Below are 19811 nucleotides of genomic sequence, written 5' to 3'. Positions count from 1 at the left end.
AAGCTACTGTGAAGATTACAGGCACGAGTGATGCTGCCGATTTCTTTACAAAAGCAAACCGCATCCTCTAGTGGAACAAGTGAGAATAGAAAGCGGAAGCACCAGAATCTCCTTTCACACTGTCAGAATGAATGAGCTCACTGCTTACTCACTAAATCCTCAGAACCATTCTCATTTATAAGGATTGTATATGTAAGGAAAAAGATTAAAAATAATAATTTTTCCTGGAAAATTCTTAAGTTTCTCATCCATGCTATGACTTGTCCATGCTATGACAAGTCCCTAAAACAAAAGATCCTTGTGAATAAGGCAGGTGAAAAATAAGACATCTTATTCTTTCTGTTTTGCATAATATTCTTTTATAAGTAGTCTATGACTTCTACATTTTTTAATGTTCTACATTTTAATCTTTGACACAGTTATTTACTCAAAACTACTATGAAATCCTTACCTTTAAAAAAAAGTCATTTTATTGAGGGCTCTTACACCTTGTCACAGTCCATACATACATCTATTGTTGTCAAGCACATTTGTACATATATATGTTGCCATCATTAATTTCAAAACATTTTCTTTCTACTTGAGCCCTTGGTATCAGCTCATTTCCCTCCCTCCCTTCCTCCCTCCCTCATGAACCCTTGATAAATTTATAAAATTTTCCCCATGTATTACACCAACCTCCTTTTACCCACTTTTCTGCTGTCCATCTACCTGGGAGGGAATGATATGTAGATTTGTTCCCCCTTTCCCATCTTGGTATTGCTACTCTCATTATTTGTCCTGAGGGGTTTTATTTTTCCTTGATTCCCTGTGTTGCAAGCTCCTATCTGTACCAGTGTACATGCTCTGGTCTAGCCAGATTTGTAAGGTAGAATAGGGGTCATGATAGTGGAGGGGGGGGGGGAGGCAGCATTAAAGAACTAGAGGAAAGTTATATGTTTCATCAGTGTTACACTGCACCCTGGACTGGCTCATCTCTCCCTTGTGACCCTTCTATAAGGGATGCCAAATTGTCTACAGATCAGCCTTCGGTCTCTACTCCATGTTCCCCCTCATTCACAAAAATAGATTTTTTTTGTGTTCTGGGTCTTTGAAGCCTGATACCATCGAAACCTCATGATCACACAGGCTGGTGTGCTTTTCCCATGTGGATTTTTTTGCTTCTCAGCTAGATGGCCGCTTGTTTATCTTCAAGCTTTTAAGACATCAGATGCTATATCTATTGATGGCCAGGCACCATCACCTTTCTTCATCACATTTGCTTACCGTATATACTCATGTATAAGCCGAGTTTTTCAGCACAAAAACTGTGCTGAAAAACTGGGGTTCGGCTTATACATGGGTCAGTGGTACGCCAACAAGGTGTAACATCTCGCTGGGGCCCCTCTGAGGTAATGGGACAAGTGCCAGTTATTTCGCGGGTGATTTCTCCGCTGTTCATTCAAAGCCCCGATGAGACTGCAGGGCTTTGAATGTTCGTTTACTCACATCTAATCAATCAGAGCTGCCCTATGATGTGTATCTTTGAATAAGCCTTTTAAAGACCATGTGCGAAGGATGTGGCATGAATGGATGTCATCTGGTCAAGCCCGACTAACAAAAGGAGGAAATCTCATGAAGCCTGACATAGAGTTAATAGCAAAGTGGGTTCGAGATGCATGGGAAGACATTCCAGAAGGCATGGTGCGACGTGCCTTCCAGAAATGTAGTATTAGTAATGCCATGGATGGCAGTGAAGACTGCGCTTTGTATGAAAATGACAGCAGTGATGGTGATGACGGTGATCTCAGTGAGGACAGCGTCTATGATGACCTCACACCAGCTGAAGCTCTGCATTGGGATATGGATGATGATGAGGAAACCGGTTTGGCAGGATTTTAACTCTTTACATTTTAGCTTGGTTGCTGATTGAGCTCAGGCAATAGTACTCTTAAGGTACCATTGTTAGTACCTTATTGTTTTTGTTGAACCTATTTTCCACTTACTGTGCTGGTTTACTACCTTTTATTTAAAAATATTTAAATACATTATCCCACTGATGACTCAATTTTTAGTAATTTTATTTTCATGTTTTGATTATTGAAACTCACTAATTGCTTCTGCATTTTCCACCCTAGGCTTATCCTCGAGTCAGTTTTTTTGGTTTGCCACGTAATAAGTAGGTACCTCGGCTTATACTCGGGTTGGCTTATATTCGAGTATATATGGTATGTATCCACTTTGTCTTCAGTGATCACGTTGGGAAGGTGAGCATCACAGAATGCTGGAAATTCTTACCTTGGAAACCATGAATTAATTTCATGTTTTCCCAAGGCATCTTCCAATCTGAGCACCCAGAGAGAAGAAACAAATCTGATTCTGACAATGGTAGATTAATTAGGAATTAATCATATGCACGTGAAAGTTGGACACTGACCAAATAAGAATTGATGCATTAGAATTGTGTTGCTAGTGAGTAATATTGAAGGTACCATGGGCTGCCAAAAGAACAAACAAATCTGTCTTGGAAGAAGTACAGTCAGAGTGCTCCTTAGAGACGAGCATGGTGAGACTTCATCTCACATTCTTTGGATATGGTGCCAGGAGATACCAGTCCCTGGAGAATGACATTATGCTTAGAAAGTAGAGGGCTGAGAAAAAGAGAAATTCCCTTGACAAGATGGATTGATACAGGGCTGCAACAAGGCTCAAACATAAACTATGAAGTTGACTCAGAATCAGGAAGTGTTTCATCTTGTTGTACATAGAGTCCCTATTAATCTATGTATATAGGAGACAATTCGATGGCACCTAACAACAAAAAACTGTTGTTGTTAGGTGCCATCTAGTCGATTCTGACTCATAGTGACTACACATGCAGCAGAATGAAACACTGCCCAGTCCTGTGTCATCCTCACAACACTCATTATATGGGAGGCCATTGTTCCTGCCACTGGGTCAATTCGGGCTTTGGAGGGCCCTCCTCTTTTTATGTTACCCTACGCTACCAAACATGTCCTTTCCTAAGGACGGAGCGCTGCTGCTGTGTCCAAAGTTCCTGAACCAGCATCTCGCCACCCTTACTACTAAAGAGTGTTCTAGCTGTACTTCTTCCAAGACAGTGTCGTTCATTCTCCTGGCAGTCCAAAATACTTTCATCAATGTTCTTCTTCAATACCATAATTCAAATGCATCAATTCTTCTTCATGCTTCCTAATTAAATTTCCAACTTTCACATGCTTATGAGGTGATTAAAAGAAAACAAACATAGAATGAATGGGTCAAACGAACCTTAGGTCTTCAGTTCTTTCATTTTGCAATAAACAGAGCATCTTCTTTTTTAGGTTTTAACTGAAGGTCTTTGCATATTTCCTTATGTTACTTTTCCTTTTGTTACAAAATACCTATTTAATGTATTTTGATAAAAAGTATGTCAAAAGTGCAAGGAAAAGCAAACCCAGAAGCTATGGACTCCTGGTCGATATTGAATTACTCAATGTGTGCAGAAAAAGACAGTGTTCAGTGTGCGCGGAGCAAGAGGCTGACTCTCATCAAGATAGGTTGACACAATGGCTCCATAACTGGCTCAGACATCTGAATAATTGCGAGGATGGTGCAGGGCTGGGTTACAGGTTCTGCTTGGTTGTAGAGAGAGTTAGTTACTCTAAGTAAGAAACAACTTTACGGCATCTAACAAACTAAAGTAGATCATCAAGCTTGCCTTCTGACAACCTCAGGGTGGGTTCATACCACCAACCTCTGGGTTAATAGTCAAACATTTTAATCATTTGCACTATCCAGGAACTCTTTGTGTATGGATTAAAAAAAAAAACCACATAAAAACCAACTCATTGCCATCAAGTTAATTCCAGCCCATAGTGACCCCCTAGGCAAGAAACTCCTGTGGGTTTTGAGACTGCTACCTCTTGAACAGAAAGTAGAAAATGTCATCTTTTCCCTGGAGCAGCAGGTGGTTTAGAAATGCTGACCTTGCAGTTAGCAGCCCAATGCATAAGCACTATGCCACCAGGTTTCCTGTGTAATGATAAGCTTTAATAATTATAATAATGTTCTTATTATTCATATTCATACAACAAACAGCCTTTATAAATCCATCACTGCCACTGAGTTGATTCCAACTTTTAGTGATTCTATGTAGGCTTCTTAGGCTATTGATATTTATCTTAGCTTTCTTTTAGGAGCTCCTAGTGAGTTTCCATCACCAACCCTGCAGCCCGCAGACCAACACCTGCCTGACAGCACCGACAGGGCTCCTTAGTCTTTATAAAAGGAAGTTTAAAATTCAAGAACACATTTAATAAAGATTTCTTACTCCCTCATACCTGCCCAGTTTTCACACTTATTTTTAAAATTAATATTATGGGTCATTTTAAAGAAAAGCTATTGGGCCAAAATACATGTAAAGGCAGAGAAGAGGGTGGGAAAGAAGTTGGACAGTGTAACATATGACAAAATAATAATAATTTATAAATTATGAAGGGTTCATGAGGTAGGGGGGTGGGGAGGGAGGGGGAAAACAAGGAGCTAATAAATATCAAGGGCTCAAGTAGAAGGCAAATGTTTTGAGAATGATGATGGCAACAAATGTACATATGTTCTTGATACAATGGATGTATATATGGATTGTGGTAAGAATTGTACGAGCCCCCAATAAAATGATTTTTTAAAAAGTCTTATAATATCCCATCATAAATAACTTATAATTATAATAGGCTTCCAGGAAAGCAGAGGCATACTAACTACTCCCTGTTACACAAATATCAGTGTTACTTTGGTATCATTATGGTAACAGCTATAACTAATAACTGTTATTTCCATTCAAGGATATTACAGACAGTCTTGTGTGTCTCTTTTAGGGGGCTCTAGTCAATTATGTCTTGGGCTGTTAACTGTAAGGTCAGCAGTTCAAACCCACCAGTTGTGTCACATGGAAAAGATGAAGCTTTGTGCTCCTATAAAAATTTACAGTCTCAGAAACACAAAGGAACAGCTCTACAACCCTGTAAGGTTGCCATGAGTCAGGATTTACTAGATGGCAGTGGATTTGCTTTTGACAGTTAAGCAGAGAACAGAATCAGGGAAAAAGCAGAGAAGCATTCTACCTGTGTCCCCGAATGTCAGACTGGTCACATACTCCTCCAAGGGCAATCCTGTGGAACTCTCGACCGAGGGTCTTAGCCACCGATCTTCCAACACTTGTTTTACCCACTCCAGGGGGGCCAACAAAGCAAAGAATTGGACCTTTCAGGTTGTTTTTCAACTGTCTGACAGCCAAATATTCCAGCACTCTTTTCTTCAACTTGTCCATGGCATAATGGTCATTATCCAGAAGAATCCGGGCTGCCCGAATATCTAGACGATCTGTCAAAAAGCCCAAAACAAAGAATCTGAGCACATGGAAATTTAAAATAAAGAACGTTTTCTAAGGCGGGCAAGGCATTTTCTAGGAAAAAGATGTCACTTGAACAGACTGAAGTGGATCTTTCTAAATGAATCTTCAGGGAACCCTCCCCCCCTCCCCACTTAAAAAACAACAAAAGATTTTTCTGCTTCAGATATATTGGCTCCAGAAATAGTATGCCCTACATAATTAAAAGGAACCACAGTGGTGCAGTAATTAAGCGCTCAACTGCAATAGAAAGGTTAGTTATTAGGGAACCAAACATTTGTTGCCTCAGAAACACTAAGGGGCAGTTCTACACTAATCTACAGGGTCAACTGAGTCAGAATTAGCTTATTGGCAATGAGTTTGGTTTGGTTGGTACACAATTAAAAACTCTGTGTTTGTATCATTATGATGTTCAGATCAATTCATTGGGAATGATTTTCTAGACGCATGATTTCCTTTTTTTTGTGATCCAATGAGTTTTATGAAAGTTATAGACACATGATTTCTAATAAAACTTTTCTACATAATCCATTTATGCTGGAATAATTTTTTGAAAATAGGGTTGTGGGTTTTTTCCTATTACATAAGTAATATATGTTTATTTTACATAGCCTGGGGACATTATTTTTAAAAAGTCCTTGATAATCTTGCATTCACAATATATCACGCTAGGCTTTGTGTACGAGTATAGTGTACATATATACCTCCCCTGGCAACAGCAGAACTGTTCCAAACCCAGATGTAACCCACACAGCCAGACTCCTCCTCACTTTGCCAGTCCCAAAGATCCGAAAGACACCAGTAGCAGGATACAAGATTAATAAGCAGAAATCAGATTCCTGTAGTATACCAATAGAAAACACTCTAAAAAAGACATCAAGAAAACAATGCCACTTGCACTCTTCATACAAAAGAGGAAATACTTAGGAATAAATCTAACCAAAGAAACAAAGACTCATACAAAGAAAACTAGAGGATGCTATTACAAAATTCCAAAAGAGAGCTGCACAAATGGAAGAATATCCCATATACATGGATAGGAAGACTTAATACAGGGAATATACCGATACTTCCTAAAGCAATTTATAAATACACTGCGATTCTCATCCAAATCCAAATTTTACTCTTTAAAGAAAAACTAACTACTACTGTCATATGGAATAGGAAGAGAACCAAGATAAGCAACTAACTCCTTAAAATAACAAAGTAGGAGGCCTTGCACTACCTGACCTCAAAACCTACTACACCAACACAGTTGTCAAAACAGCCTGGTAATGTTATAATAATAGATAAAAAGACCAATGGAAGGGAATTAAAAAAACAAAACAAATAAAAGCCTCTACCTACAGGCAACTGACTTTTGGCAAAGGACCAAAAAGAACTTTAAATGGAAAAGAGAAGCCCTCTCCAACAAAGGTTCTGGAAAAACTGGATCTACAAATGCAGAAGAATGAAACAGGACCCTTGCACAAAAACAAATAAATGTAAACCCCAGAACTCTAAAGAGACAAGCGCACAAACTTAAGGGCTCTAGTACAGGGCATACGCAACTATCCAATATTAGTGGCACACAAAGTAGATGACTGCGACGAACTAAAAATGAGATTCACGCACATCAAAAAACTTCATCAGAAGACTAAAACAAGAGGAGAGCCCGTAGACTGTGGGGGGAAAGTCTCTAGCAATGACACAATGGACACTAACATATACGGAATTCCGCAACATCTCAGTGAGATGAAAACAAATAATCCAATTAAAAGGTGGGAAAAGAACATGAACAGAGAACTCATCAGAGAAAACAACGGAATGTTTAATAAAGCTATGAGGAAATTCTCACCATCATTAGATATCTGCAGATTTTTAAAAAGATGAAATATCACCTTACACTCAAAATGACAGCCCAATTAAAAAAACAAAACATACTAAGGAAAAACGCAACAGAACAAATGCTAGAGAGTATATCGGAGAGCTGGGAATTCTTATACACTGCAAGTGGGCTTTTGGAAAGTGACATGGCAAGACCTACAACAACTGGGAATGGAAATAGCACACAACCCAGCAATAAAAAGACAGAACATGAACAGACGTGTGCTCTTCCCTGTTCAATGAGCACAGTTCCCATTACTCAGAAGGTGGAAGCAGCCCAAATGCCCATAAGAAGAGTGGTAAAGAAGCCTTGGGACCTTCAAGAGGTACCTTCCTGCCCCCCAAACAGAAAAAGCTCCACTGCAAGAGCTTTTGTAGTATGCATTTCTCCACAAGGCGAGCATCGTGCAACTCACTCTGAGTTAGTGCACTCAATGGTGTCACCAGGGAGCTTCTCTCTGGTCACAGTGAATTTTTTCAAGAAAACAGTTTCACTCGAAACCTTAAAAAAAATAATTTATTAGGGGCTCTAACAGCTCTTATCACATTCCATACATCAATTGTATCAAGCATATTTGTACATATGCTGCCATCATCATTTCCTAAACATTCATTTTCTAGTTGAGCCCTTGGTACTAGCTCCTCGTTTTGCTCTCCCTCCCCCACTCTGGTTACCCCTTGATAAATGCTAAGTTATTATTGTTTTTGTATCTTACACTGACCGCTGTTTTCTTTCACCCATGTTTCTGTTGTTCACCCTGTAGGGGGCTGGAGAATTATGCGTCGATTATTTTGATCAGTTCCTCCTTCTCTGCTCCTCCCCCCACCTTACCTTTACCTTCCTGGTTTCAGTACTCCCATTTCTGTTCCCTAGGGGTCATCTGACCTCGATTCCGTGTGTTACGAGCTCTTACCTGTACCAGTGTACAAGCTCGGATCTAGCCAGAGCTCAAAGGCAGGACTGCGGTCATGCCAGTGGAGGTGAGGAAACTTCAATGAACCAGAGGAATATTTTGTTTCATCAGTGCCCTGCCTTTGTTGACTCATCCCTACCCTGCCCTGGTTGACTCATCCCTACCTCGTGACCCTTCTCTAAAGGGATGTCCTATTGCCTACAGATTGGTTTGGGGGTCTCTGCTCCAAGCCCCCTCATTCACATGTTTTCTTAATTTTTAAAATTTTGGGTCTTCTCGTGCCTATAACTTGATTCTGTTGACACCTCATGATTGCATAGGCTGGTGTGCTTCTTCCATGTAGACTTGTTGCTTCTCTGCTACATGGATGTTTGTTTGATTTCAAGCCTTTAAGACCCCAGGCACTATATCTTTTGACAGCTAGGAACCATCAGCTTTCTTCACCACATTTACTTATGCACCCACCTTGTCTTCAGTGATTGTGTTGGGAGGCTGAGCATCTCAGAATGGCAGGTTATTAGAACTAAGTGTTCCTGAGTTGAGACACAGCTTGAGCAGAGGTCCCAAGTCTGTCCATTTCCTAAATGTATTGCCGTACAAATATATGTACATATGCCAATACCTCTATTTTTATGAGTTAATATGTTTACATGAGCACACACCTATATTTATACCTGTTTCCATAGCTATGCTTCCTAGATCTTTCCTGTTTCCTTTTACCTTCCTCCTGCCCCACCATCATGCTTACCCTTCTTCTGCCTTTTAGTAATTCCTCTCAGCTAGATGCTGTTGTTCCAACACACTGAGGATCTCTCTATGTCCTCCTTGTTCCTTTTAATTACCTAATTGTTCCCCAGTTTATGGCGTTTGCTCTGCTCCTTTCCCCTACCTCCTCCTTGCTCGAGGTTCCTCCATAACCATGGGCCCCATTTCTTTCTCCTCAGGCTTGCTTCCCATGCCTATCTCATATTGGTAGGCAAAACAACAATAGACACAAAACAAAAAGAAAACAAAACATTGAATAAAAAGAGAAAAAATGAAAACTAGTAAAAAACCCCAAAAAAGTATTCATAATTCCACGTCTGTCTGCTGACCTTTATGACTCTCCTCCCACCGGTCCGGGGGGGTTCTGGAAACTGCGCTTCTGAAACTGAAGTCTATTTTTGAGACTCGTAAGTTTTATGGCTTGGCTTTGCTCCTGTTCAAACCTCATTTTTATGATGGCTGATTTAAGAAAACAGAGTGTGCCTGTGAAATTTTTTCTGCTTGGGAAAAATGCTGCAGAAACCATCGTGATGTTGAACACAGATTGCAAGGACCATGCTATGGAGTAAACTCAAGTGTACAAGTGGTTTTCTTGTTTGGGAAAACATGAAATGTCTCCCCCCCGCCTATTTTGTTGTTTTTCAGAACTGAGGCCATGCATGAAATGTTGATTAACGACAAACTTCATTCTGGAATATGTCAAGTTGTAGTGCATTTGGAATTCATTCCACAATGTCACACATCAAGTTTTCCATGTAGAGGTTCTAAAAAGATAGTGTAACAGTGTGCAACAAAAAAGGCCTGATTTGTGGCAGACAGGGGACTGGTTTTGCCACCACAATGATGCACCTGCTCATGCAGCCATCTCAGTGCGCCAGTTTTTGGCATAAAAAACAGCATGCCTCTCTTGCCCCATGCATCTGATTCATCTGACCTTGCTCTGTGTGTCTTCTTGTCCATGCGGATATAGAGGGGCCTGAAAGGACAGCAATTTGACATAAAAGAGGTGCTGTCAGCTGTCAGCCATCCAAACAGATGGGTTTGATTCCAAGAAAGGAATAGCAGATTTGACAAATGTGTTAAGTATAATGGAGAGTACCTTGAAGGTGAAAAGGTTGTTTTATAAAAAAATTAAATACATAGATGTGTTAGTCTGGGTTGACTAGAGAAACAAATTCATAAACTCTCATATGCATATAAGAAAGAGCTTTATATACAAGAGCAATTGAATATTGAGAACATCCCAGCCCAGGCCAGATCACGTCCATAAATCTGATATAAGCCCATACGTCCAATACCAATCTATAAATTTCTCTTCAGATTCATGAAACACATACAATGACGCTAAATTCAGGAAGATCACAGGCTATTGGGTGGAAAATCTGTGGATTCACTGGAGTTGCAAGTATCTCAGTACTGGCAGGGGTCTCCATGTGGCTCTTTCAGCTCCAGAGCTCTGGTTTCATCAGCCCCTCTCCATGTGTCTTCTCAACAGGGATGTCCTGGAGGGAGTGAGCCTGTGTCCTGCCTCTAGCCAACTATGTATCTCCTTAGTACCTCTAAATGAGGTCATCAAGCTCCAAACTGATTAACAGGATACACTTAACCCCTTTAATTCTGCTTTGTTGTTGTTGTGTTTAGTTATTTTTAATCATTTTCTTGGGGTCTCGTTTAACGCTTATCACAATCCATACATACATCCATTGTGTCAAGCACATTTGTACATTTGTTGCCATGATCATTCTCACATTTGTTTCTACTTGGTAGCAGTTAATTTTCCCCCTCCCTCCCCAGTCCTCTCTCCCTCATGAACCTTGATAATTTAAAAATTAATATTATTTTGTCTTATCTTACACTTTCCAACGTCTTCCTCACCCACTTTTGTTGCCTGTCCCCCAGAGAGGAGGTTATATGTAGATCCTTGTAATTGGTTCCCCCTTTTTATCCCACCCTCCCAGTATTGCCACTCTCACCACTGGTCCTGAAGGGATCATATATCCTGGATTTCCTGTGTTTCTGGTTCCTATCGGTACCAGTATATAACCTCTGGTCTAGCTGGATTTGTAAGGTAGAATTGGGATCATGATAGTGGGGGGAGGAAGCATTAAAGAACTAGAGGAAAGTTGTATGTTTTATTGTTGCTACTCTACACCCTGACTGGCTTGTCTCTTCCCTGTGACCCTTCTGTAAGGGGATGTCCAGTAGCCTACAGATGGGCTTTGGGTCCCAATCTGCACTCCACCTCATTCACAATGATATGATTTTTTGTTCCTTGATGCTTCATAACTGATCCCTTGTGGTCACACAGGCTGGTGTGCTTCTTCCATGTGGGCTTTGTTGCTTCTCAGCTAGATGGTCACTTGTTTACCTTCAAGCCTTTAAGACTCCAGACACTACATCTTTTGATAGCTGGGCACCATCAGCTTTCTTCACCACATTTTCTTATACTCCCATTTGTCTTCAGTGATCATATTGGGAAGGTGAGCACACAATATGATTTTTGTTCTTTGATGCCTGATCCCTGATGCCTTGGGGACCTTGTGATCGCATAGGCTGGTGTGCTTCTTCCATGTGACCCCTTTACTCTCAGTCCTCTCAAATTGAAAACATGTAAGTACCATAATAACTTTGAAATTTTCCCCCCAATTTTGGGGGCATCCCCTCATAGACACAATGGAATACGATGCATCCCTAAAAAAGTAATGAAACCACAAAGCACCTCGTGACATGGATGGATCTGGAAACCATTATGTGGAGTGAAGAACAAATCTTTTATGTGCCTCTAACTATAAGGATAAAAACCAAACAAAGAGACTCTGGCTCCTAGGCCATGAACTTTTCTAATCTGATACTTCAGGCAAGAAGGTACTGTGTCTACATAGTTTCTATATACTATACTATTAAGAAAAAGAGAAAAAAAAACCCAAACCCTCAATGGCATCAAGCAATTCCACCTCAGTGAGACGATAGGACAGAAAGGTAGAACTACCCCTGTGGGCTATGGAAGTAGAAAGCCTCATCTTCCACCCACAGAGAGGCTTGTGGTTTTGAGCTGCTGATCTTATGGTTAGCAGCCCAAAGCATAACCTACTACACGACCACATATTACCCCCTATGAGAACATCTTATAAACCACCTTGAGAGGTAACCTCACTCCAAATGGAGTCACTTTCCCATGTTGTGGGTAGGAGAACACTAATTAATTATTGCTATGTAATAGTGTCCTGCAGACATCCCAAATCAACAAACAATCCTATAAGAGTAATTAGTGAACTTTACTGCAAAATTTGATCCAGAGAGGGGACATGTCTTTATTAAAGAGGGCAATTATACTTCTGATGGTGACCAAACCAGGTGGGGAACCCTGTCATAAAGAAGAACATTTAACATGACTTATAGAGACCCTCAAGGGGACATGCTCCCAGTATTATGTTCCTAACTGTACTTTCTAACCATTTTGACAACACTCCATAACCCATTTATGCAATTCACTCTCTAGAGCCCCATAAAAAGACGTTAAACCATGAAGAGCTTTTTTAGCTTTTGGAATCTGTTCCAAGTCAGCCCTCATTTTCCGCCACTCCCTCACTTGCTTTTCGTCATCAAAGAATTCCCTACTTACAATACTGTTATTGCTCTCTTCTGGTCTTGACACAACCTTCATTTTGAAACCAGCCTCATATGACTGGCGTTTTTCTTTTGGTTCAAGAGTATCCATATCTAATAGGATAAAAAAACAAGACTTTGAAAAAGAACTTTCATGGTAATGCCCCCCTCACCCCCACGTGTTAGCTGGGAGGAAGGGGGGAGAGTCCTTGCGGGCAGGGGATGCAGGATGTCAATTAACACAGAGACCAGAGGGGAGAGATGGAGCGCAGCCACAGACACATCCTTACCAGTTCAGCTGTCTGCGGAGAAAGGCGAGATAACGGGCGCTTATCCATTACCTGAGAGGTGGGTCAGCGAGATGCTACACCTCGCTGGGGTATCAGAAAGCTGATGGTGCCCCGCTATCAAAAGATAGTGTCTGGGGTCTTAAAGGCTTTAAGATAAACAAGCAGCCATCTAGCTCAGAAGCAACAAAGCCCACATGTAAAAAGCACACCAGGTTGTTTGACCACGAGCTGTCGAAGGGCTCAGGTATCAAACATCAAAGAACAACACAACCATACCATTGTAAATGAGGGGGAGTGCAGAGTGGAGCCTCAAAGCCCATTGGTAGGCAACTGGACACATCCTTACTGAAGGGTTGTGGGACGGAGATAAACCAGCCAGGGTGCAGGGTAGCAACAATGAAACATATAACTTCCCTCTAGTTCTTAAATGCCCCCCCCCCCCCCCCGCCACACTATCATGATCCCAATTCTACCTTACAAATCTGGCTAGACCAGAGGATGTACATTGGTACAGATAGAAACTAGAAACACAGGGAATCCAGGACAGATGACCCCTTCAGGACCAGCGGCTAGAATGGCAATGCCTGGAGGGTGGAAGGAATGCACGGTGGGAAGGGGGAACTGATGACAAGAATCTACATATAACCTCTTCTCTGGGGGATGGACAACAGAGAAGAGGGCAGGGGGAGACATCAGACAGTGTAACATATGACAAAATAATAATAATTTATGAATTATGAAGAGTTCATGAGGGAGGGGGCAGTGGGGAGGAAAAGGGGAAAATGAGGCTCCGATATTAAGGGCTCAAGTAGAAGGCAAATGTTTTGAGAATGATGATGGCTACAAATATACAAATGTGCTCGACACATGGATGGATGGCTTATGATAAGAGTTGTACGAGGCCCCAATAAAATGATTTAAAAAAAACCCCAAACCTGGTAACAACCAAAAAAATCCAGTAAAAGGTAAACAAATGGTCTATTCACACAACAAAATAATACTTCACTAGTACAAAGGGGCACAATACTGATATATGTAGTAACTTGGATTAACTCAAAGTAATCATATTGTGTGGAAGAAACTGCAGCTTTAAAAAATATGTATTAAATTATCCCAGCAATATAACATTTTACAAAATATGAACTAATAAAGTGCCAGGGAACTGGAGAGCAAAGAGGAAAGGTAGGGAGCGATCATAAAGGAACATAAAAAAGTTTCGTGATGATGGTACATTCATTATCTTAGTCATGATGATATGTACGTCTGCGTCAAAAGCAATCAGAGTTACCCCTCTACACATTTGCAATTAATTGTACACTAATAATACTGCACTAAAACTGTGAGTTGCCAATATTAACTTCTAAACCATTCCTTCTACAGTTCACCAGTATTACCTGACAATACCTAAGGAAAATCATGAATACTCAGGTTTTAAGACAAAGCAACATGTGAATTAACCTTTTAATTTATAAACATTCTAAAAGAAAGACAAGACAAGATCTAGGATATGAGGTGAATGCAAATTTACAAAGAATTTATGAGGAAAGGCTAGCCTAAATAGAAATATATGAGATTGTACCTGTTTCCCCAAACAAGGATTTAACAGAATGAACTCTAAGAGTGCCAAAAAAAGGAAAAAAACACAAGGAAGGAGATTAGGCTAAATTTTACCTTAAGACCTAGATATACCCATTCATAAAGGTTAAATAACCCTGAGCCAAAAAATAAGAACAGGTTCCTTGGTTTATTTTTAACCTTAACCGCACTCCCAGGACAGTTAAATCAACACAAGCTTCATTCTGGACCCTCTCTGAGACAAAAAAAAATTAGAATTTTCAGTATCAGAAGCCAGTATGTTCCACTTCTTTTGTGGAGGAAATGGACTATTTTCTCCAAAATCAGGTAAAACTTGCAGCACCCTATTGTTCCGTTTGATCCCGAGATCTACATGATGCAAACTCAGTCTCATTAATTTACAACATTAAGAACTAACATAAGACTGAAACAATCAATGGAGAATATTGGAAATAAGAACCTGTATGAGCTTTCTGCATGACAATTACACTGTGGGGAAGTAAAAGGTAGTATTTTGTTGACTCACCGGTTGTACTTTTGTTCCAAGGAAGTTCCACCATAAGTTCCAAATAATTTCTAGTCAGAGCATATTCTGGCATGGATTGAGGCATCTTTTTGAGTCTGGGGGGAGAGGGCGTGGGGGTGGGATGTATAGCACAGTAACATAAAATTCAAGTACATCTCCTTTTCTTGGCCAGATATATCATATACATTTGATTAAGTAAATATGAAAACAAAAGCAACTAAAAAGTTAAATTTGCTTTGCAATAAATTTATTTAAAACAAACAAAATTGCAAAGCGGAGATAAAACATTTTACCTTATACTACCTTTGAAATGTGGTACTGAGATCACAGGAACCTCAAGTCACATATATTCACTGATTTAAGCCTCACAATAAAATGTAAGAATAACAAAAAAATTAAAACAAATAAAATGTAAGAACCTACCCATACATAACATGACAAAAATTAATTATATATTTTTGGACTATAGGTCAATTCATAGAAGTATGCTAACACCAGAAGACTAATAAAAATGTAATTTTTGAAACATATATAGTGCTTAACAGAATGCTTCAGACCTGAAAGATGATCTACATTTATAAATGTTGACAGAAAATTCTTCTCAACTACATTTACTAATGTTCTTATTTGTAAGTCTCAGAAATTGAAAACTTTTAGTTATTAAGCATTCAATTAAGGACACTGTAATTCATGACAAAGGAAATTATAGGTACAGGTTATGACTGGTAATGAATAAACACTTTTCGACCAATGTTAAAAAACACAGGTATATAAAATTATTAGGTCTTCCTTGAACTTAATCATCAATTAACCAAAACCCAAATGAAATCCAGTCCTAATGAGTACAATCCAGTCCTAATGAGTACAATCCAGTCCTAATGAGCACAATCCAGTCCTAATGAGCACAATGGACCTGCAGTGACTCTACCGGAGAAATGGAACTATTTCTTTTTTGTTTTTAACTAAAAGGTCACTTTATTGAGTGCCCTTATAACTCTTACAACAATCCATATATCAATTACATCAGGCATATTTGTACATATGTTGTCATCAATCCTTTCTAGACATTTACTTTTTTTTAATTAAAAGATCATTTTATTGGGGACTCACAACTTTTTTTTACAATCCATACATTGCTTGCATCAGGTGATTTGTATATATGTTGTCTTCAGCCTTTTCTAGACATTTACTTTTTACTGAGTCCTAGGTATCAGCTCTTTTTCCCTCCCACCCTTATAACCTTGATAGATTATAAATGATTATTATTTTCATATCTTACACCAACTGCTGTCTCCCTTCCCCCATGTTTTCTGTTGTTCTTCCCCTGGAGAGGGGTATAAGGTTAAGTGTCCATCATTACGATCGGTTCCCTCTTCCCTTCTGGTGTTGCTATTCTCACTCCTGCTCTGGATTCTGCGTGTTGTGAGCTCTTTTATCTATACCTGAGTACATGTTCTGGTCTAGTCTGAATTACGAAGCACTGGGGTCATGGTAGTGAGAGGGTGAGGAAGCCTCAAGGAACCAGAGGAATATAGTGTGTTTCATCAATGCTTTACTGCACCCTGGTTGACTCATCCTTTCCCTGTGGCCCCTCTGTGGGGATGGGGGTAGGAGGGAACTGGAAATATTTCTTAGGGCTTCTGAGACGATAAGTCTTTATGTGAGCAATTATCCCATCTCTCTCCCATGAAACAATTGGGGGATTTAACTGTCAACTTTTCAGATAGCAGTTTAGCACTTGACCCACTACACTATTAGGAATTCTTTCATTATCAATGGATGAACATTTAAATTACCTCGAACAGGGGTGCTCAATATGTCGATTGAGATCTAGTAGCCAATCGCAAAAATAGTGTGGGTAGATCGCATGGCATTAAAAATATAGACATAATCCTATCATTAATCCTGTCACTTAACTGATATACAGCGCAGCCAATCAGATGAAGCCTTAGGTGTCAATGCATGCTGCAAACAACTGCGCCAGGTGCAGCAAAACTGACGAGCTAAGTTATCGCCAATGTTTAGACCTTGGTTTTTCTCTTAAAGTAAGAAAGAGTTTTAAAATGAGTGGGGGAGCTGGACCAAGTAAGAAGACAAAAACATCACTTTCATACGGAATGGGAGATTTTGACACTACAAGCCAAAATTCAGCTGAAGTCCAGAGCTCAATAGCAGTTCTGGAACTTACTCGCAGAGGGAAAGTACCCAAACATGAGAAAATGTGCTACCTCCTTGACTGCATGATTCAGCTCTACTTATGTATGTGAGCCTGCCTTTTCCCACATAAAGATCATGAAGTCCAAGTACCGTTCCACCGTGACTGATGCTCATTTGGAAGTGTGCTTGAGGCTGGCTGTCAGCAGCTCCTGTCCAGACTATGCATCCCTGGCTCATTCCATTCAGTGCAAGTCCTCAGAGTCAACTCAGGTAATGACAAAAAATGTGCATAGTTAATTGTGTTGTGTTGTACAATATGGACTTGTGATTATGCAACGTACATAAACACCTATTGTACATACGAAGAATTCTCAATGAAACATTTGCTATTTACAGACGATATAATTTTATATAGACAGAATCTGAAGGTGTCCACAACAGGATTGTTGGAAACAATAGAGGAGTTTAGTAGAGGAGCAGGATACAAGATTAACAAGCAGAAATCAATTGGATTCCTATATACCAGGGACGAGAATGCGGAAAAAGACATCAAGAAAATAATACCATTCACTATAGCCACACAAAAGCTTAAATAGCGAGGAATAAACCTAACCAAAGAAACAAAAGCCTGTGTAAAGAGAACTACAGACCATTATGACAAGAAACCAAAATGACCGACACAAATGGAAGAATAGCCTGTGCTCGTGGCCAGGAATACTCAATATCACAAAACTGTCCCCACTACCTTCACATTCAATGTGATCCTGATCAGAATGCCGGTCTCATTCTTTAAAGAAATGGAAAACCTAGTTACTGACTTCATACGGACAGGGACGTAAGCAAAGAACTCCCCAAAAGCACAGAGTAGGCAGTTTTGCACTACCTGGCCTCAAAATCCACTACACTGGCACAGCTGTAGTAAAATAGCCTGCTACTGGTCTAATGATAGATACACAGACCAATGAATCAGGGCAGAAAACCCAGAAATAAACATATCCAAATACAGACAACTGATTTTTTACAAAGGCCCAATAAGAATTAAATGGGAAGGTGAGGTCCTCTTAAATAAATGGTGTTGGAAAAATTGTATATCCATCTACAGAAGAATGAAACCAGACCCATACTTCAGCCCAGGGACAAAAATAAACTCAAGGTGGATTAAAGACTTAAATGCAAAACCCAAAGCTAACAGGATCACCAACGAGAACACTGATGAAAATCTAAGGGACCTAGTACAGAGCACACACGGGCTACCAGATGTCAGCAAGGAAACACACACCATGCAAGACAAAATAGATGAATGGGATCTATTAAAAATCAAACACTTGTGTACATCAAAAGAATCCATTAAAAGAGTAAAATGAGGGCCCATATATTGGGAAAAGTTATTTAGCAATGACTTAACAAAGGACCAATTATTAAAATCTGTGGTAAGTAGACGACCGGAATAAATGATTCACAAAGGATGACACTTGAATGGCTAATGAAAACACATGAGTAAACACTTACTAGCCATATGAAAAATGCAAGTCAAACAACCATAAGATAACATCGAACACCATAACTGTAGCCCAATTACGCTGGAGATGTTGTGGAGAGATTAGACCTTTTATATGCTGCTGGTGGGCTTGTAACGATGTACAACCACTGTGGAATGCAACAGTGCGATTTCTTAAATAGATGGCAATAGAAGTACCACACGGGGCATATACCCCAAAGAAAAAAGAAACAGATCACAAATTGATATACGCTCCCCCATGTTCACTGCAGTAATAATTCACAATAGCGAGAAGTTGGAAACAGCCTGAATTCCCATCAGTAGAAGATTGGGTAAAAGTTTTTTTTCTTTTAAATATACACAATGTGATTCTAATTTTCCCTAAAAACCAGCAATGAAACACCTCAAGACATGGAGGATTTGGAAAATATTATGCTGAGTGAAATTAGTCAGTCACAAAAGGACATATACTGTAGGAGCCCACTGCTGTAGAAAAAAACAACAGGATGGCCACAATCTCAGGACTGCAGGGCATCTAGCCTGCTAGCCAGGGTGGCCAGACAGCCTAGTAGAGGGTCTGACTGGTGCCAGTGAACCATATCTATGTATATATCTTGAAGATCACTTTGGAAAAGGGCTCCTTACATCTCCTGGGACCAAATTGTCGAGGGAGGTGGCTGGGATACTGACCACTGAATGCCTGACATGCAAAATTGATGAGGTCCCCAGACAGGTAAACATCCCTATCAGAGGGATGAAGAATACTGTTGGGAAAGTCAAGTCAGGAGAGGGGAAGGGGAACAAACATGTCTCGGGAACACAAGTGCATGGCTGTTAGTAGAAAAAGGGAAGGACCAACCTTCACGTGGGGAGAAAATGACTGAGGACCCTAAAGGGGACTATCTCTGGTAATACGCACCGGATAAGCCATATTGCCTTGAGTGTCTGTGCACATCCTAGGGACCCAGGCCACGTGCCATAGAAAAGTGGGACACTGAATCCTGCGTATTCAAGGCACAGAACACACTCGAAAGGCTGCACCAGGGAGAACCAATGTGGAAGTGGACTCTACCTCAGACGCATCTGTGATTGAGACTGATAATCCACGGTGTGTGAAGAAGCAAAGACAGCTATGCCCACAGTACTCAACAGTCTGCCGTAAGTGGACAATCACCGACTTACTACAATGCTCTAGATGCTGTATTAAGATGTGTATTATTTCAGC

At 40.1% G+C, this 19811-nt stretch overlaps 1 protein-coding gene across 1 annotated transcript in view; it reads right to left on the bottom strand.

Annotated features, from left to right (window-relative positions):
* Positions 1 to 19811, bottom strand: part of LONP2 (lon peptidase 2, peroxisomal) — a 154699-nt gene that overhangs the window by 94882 nt on the left and 40006 nt on the right. The window contains exons 6-7 of the mRNA XM_075537182.1: positions 14932 to 15026; positions 5103 to 5361 (exon numbers count right to left, since the gene is read on the bottom strand). Of these exons, the coding sequence (XP_075393297.1) occupies positions 5103 to 5361; positions 14932 to 15026 (354 nt within the window). The remainder of the gene's footprint in view (positions 1 to 5102; positions 5362 to 14931; positions 15027 to 19811) is intronic.

This window comes from Tenrec ecaudatus, chromosome 18 (genome assembly GCF_050624435.1).
Source record: "Tenrec ecaudatus isolate mTenEca1 chromosome 18, mTenEca1.hap1, whole genome shotgun sequence".
Taxonomy (NCBI): Eukaryota; Metazoa; Chordata; class Mammalia; order Afrosoricida; family Tenrecidae; genus Tenrec; species Tenrec ecaudatus.
Note: the sequence above shows the minus strand (reverse complement) of the source record. Positions and strands in the feature narration are given on the sequence as shown.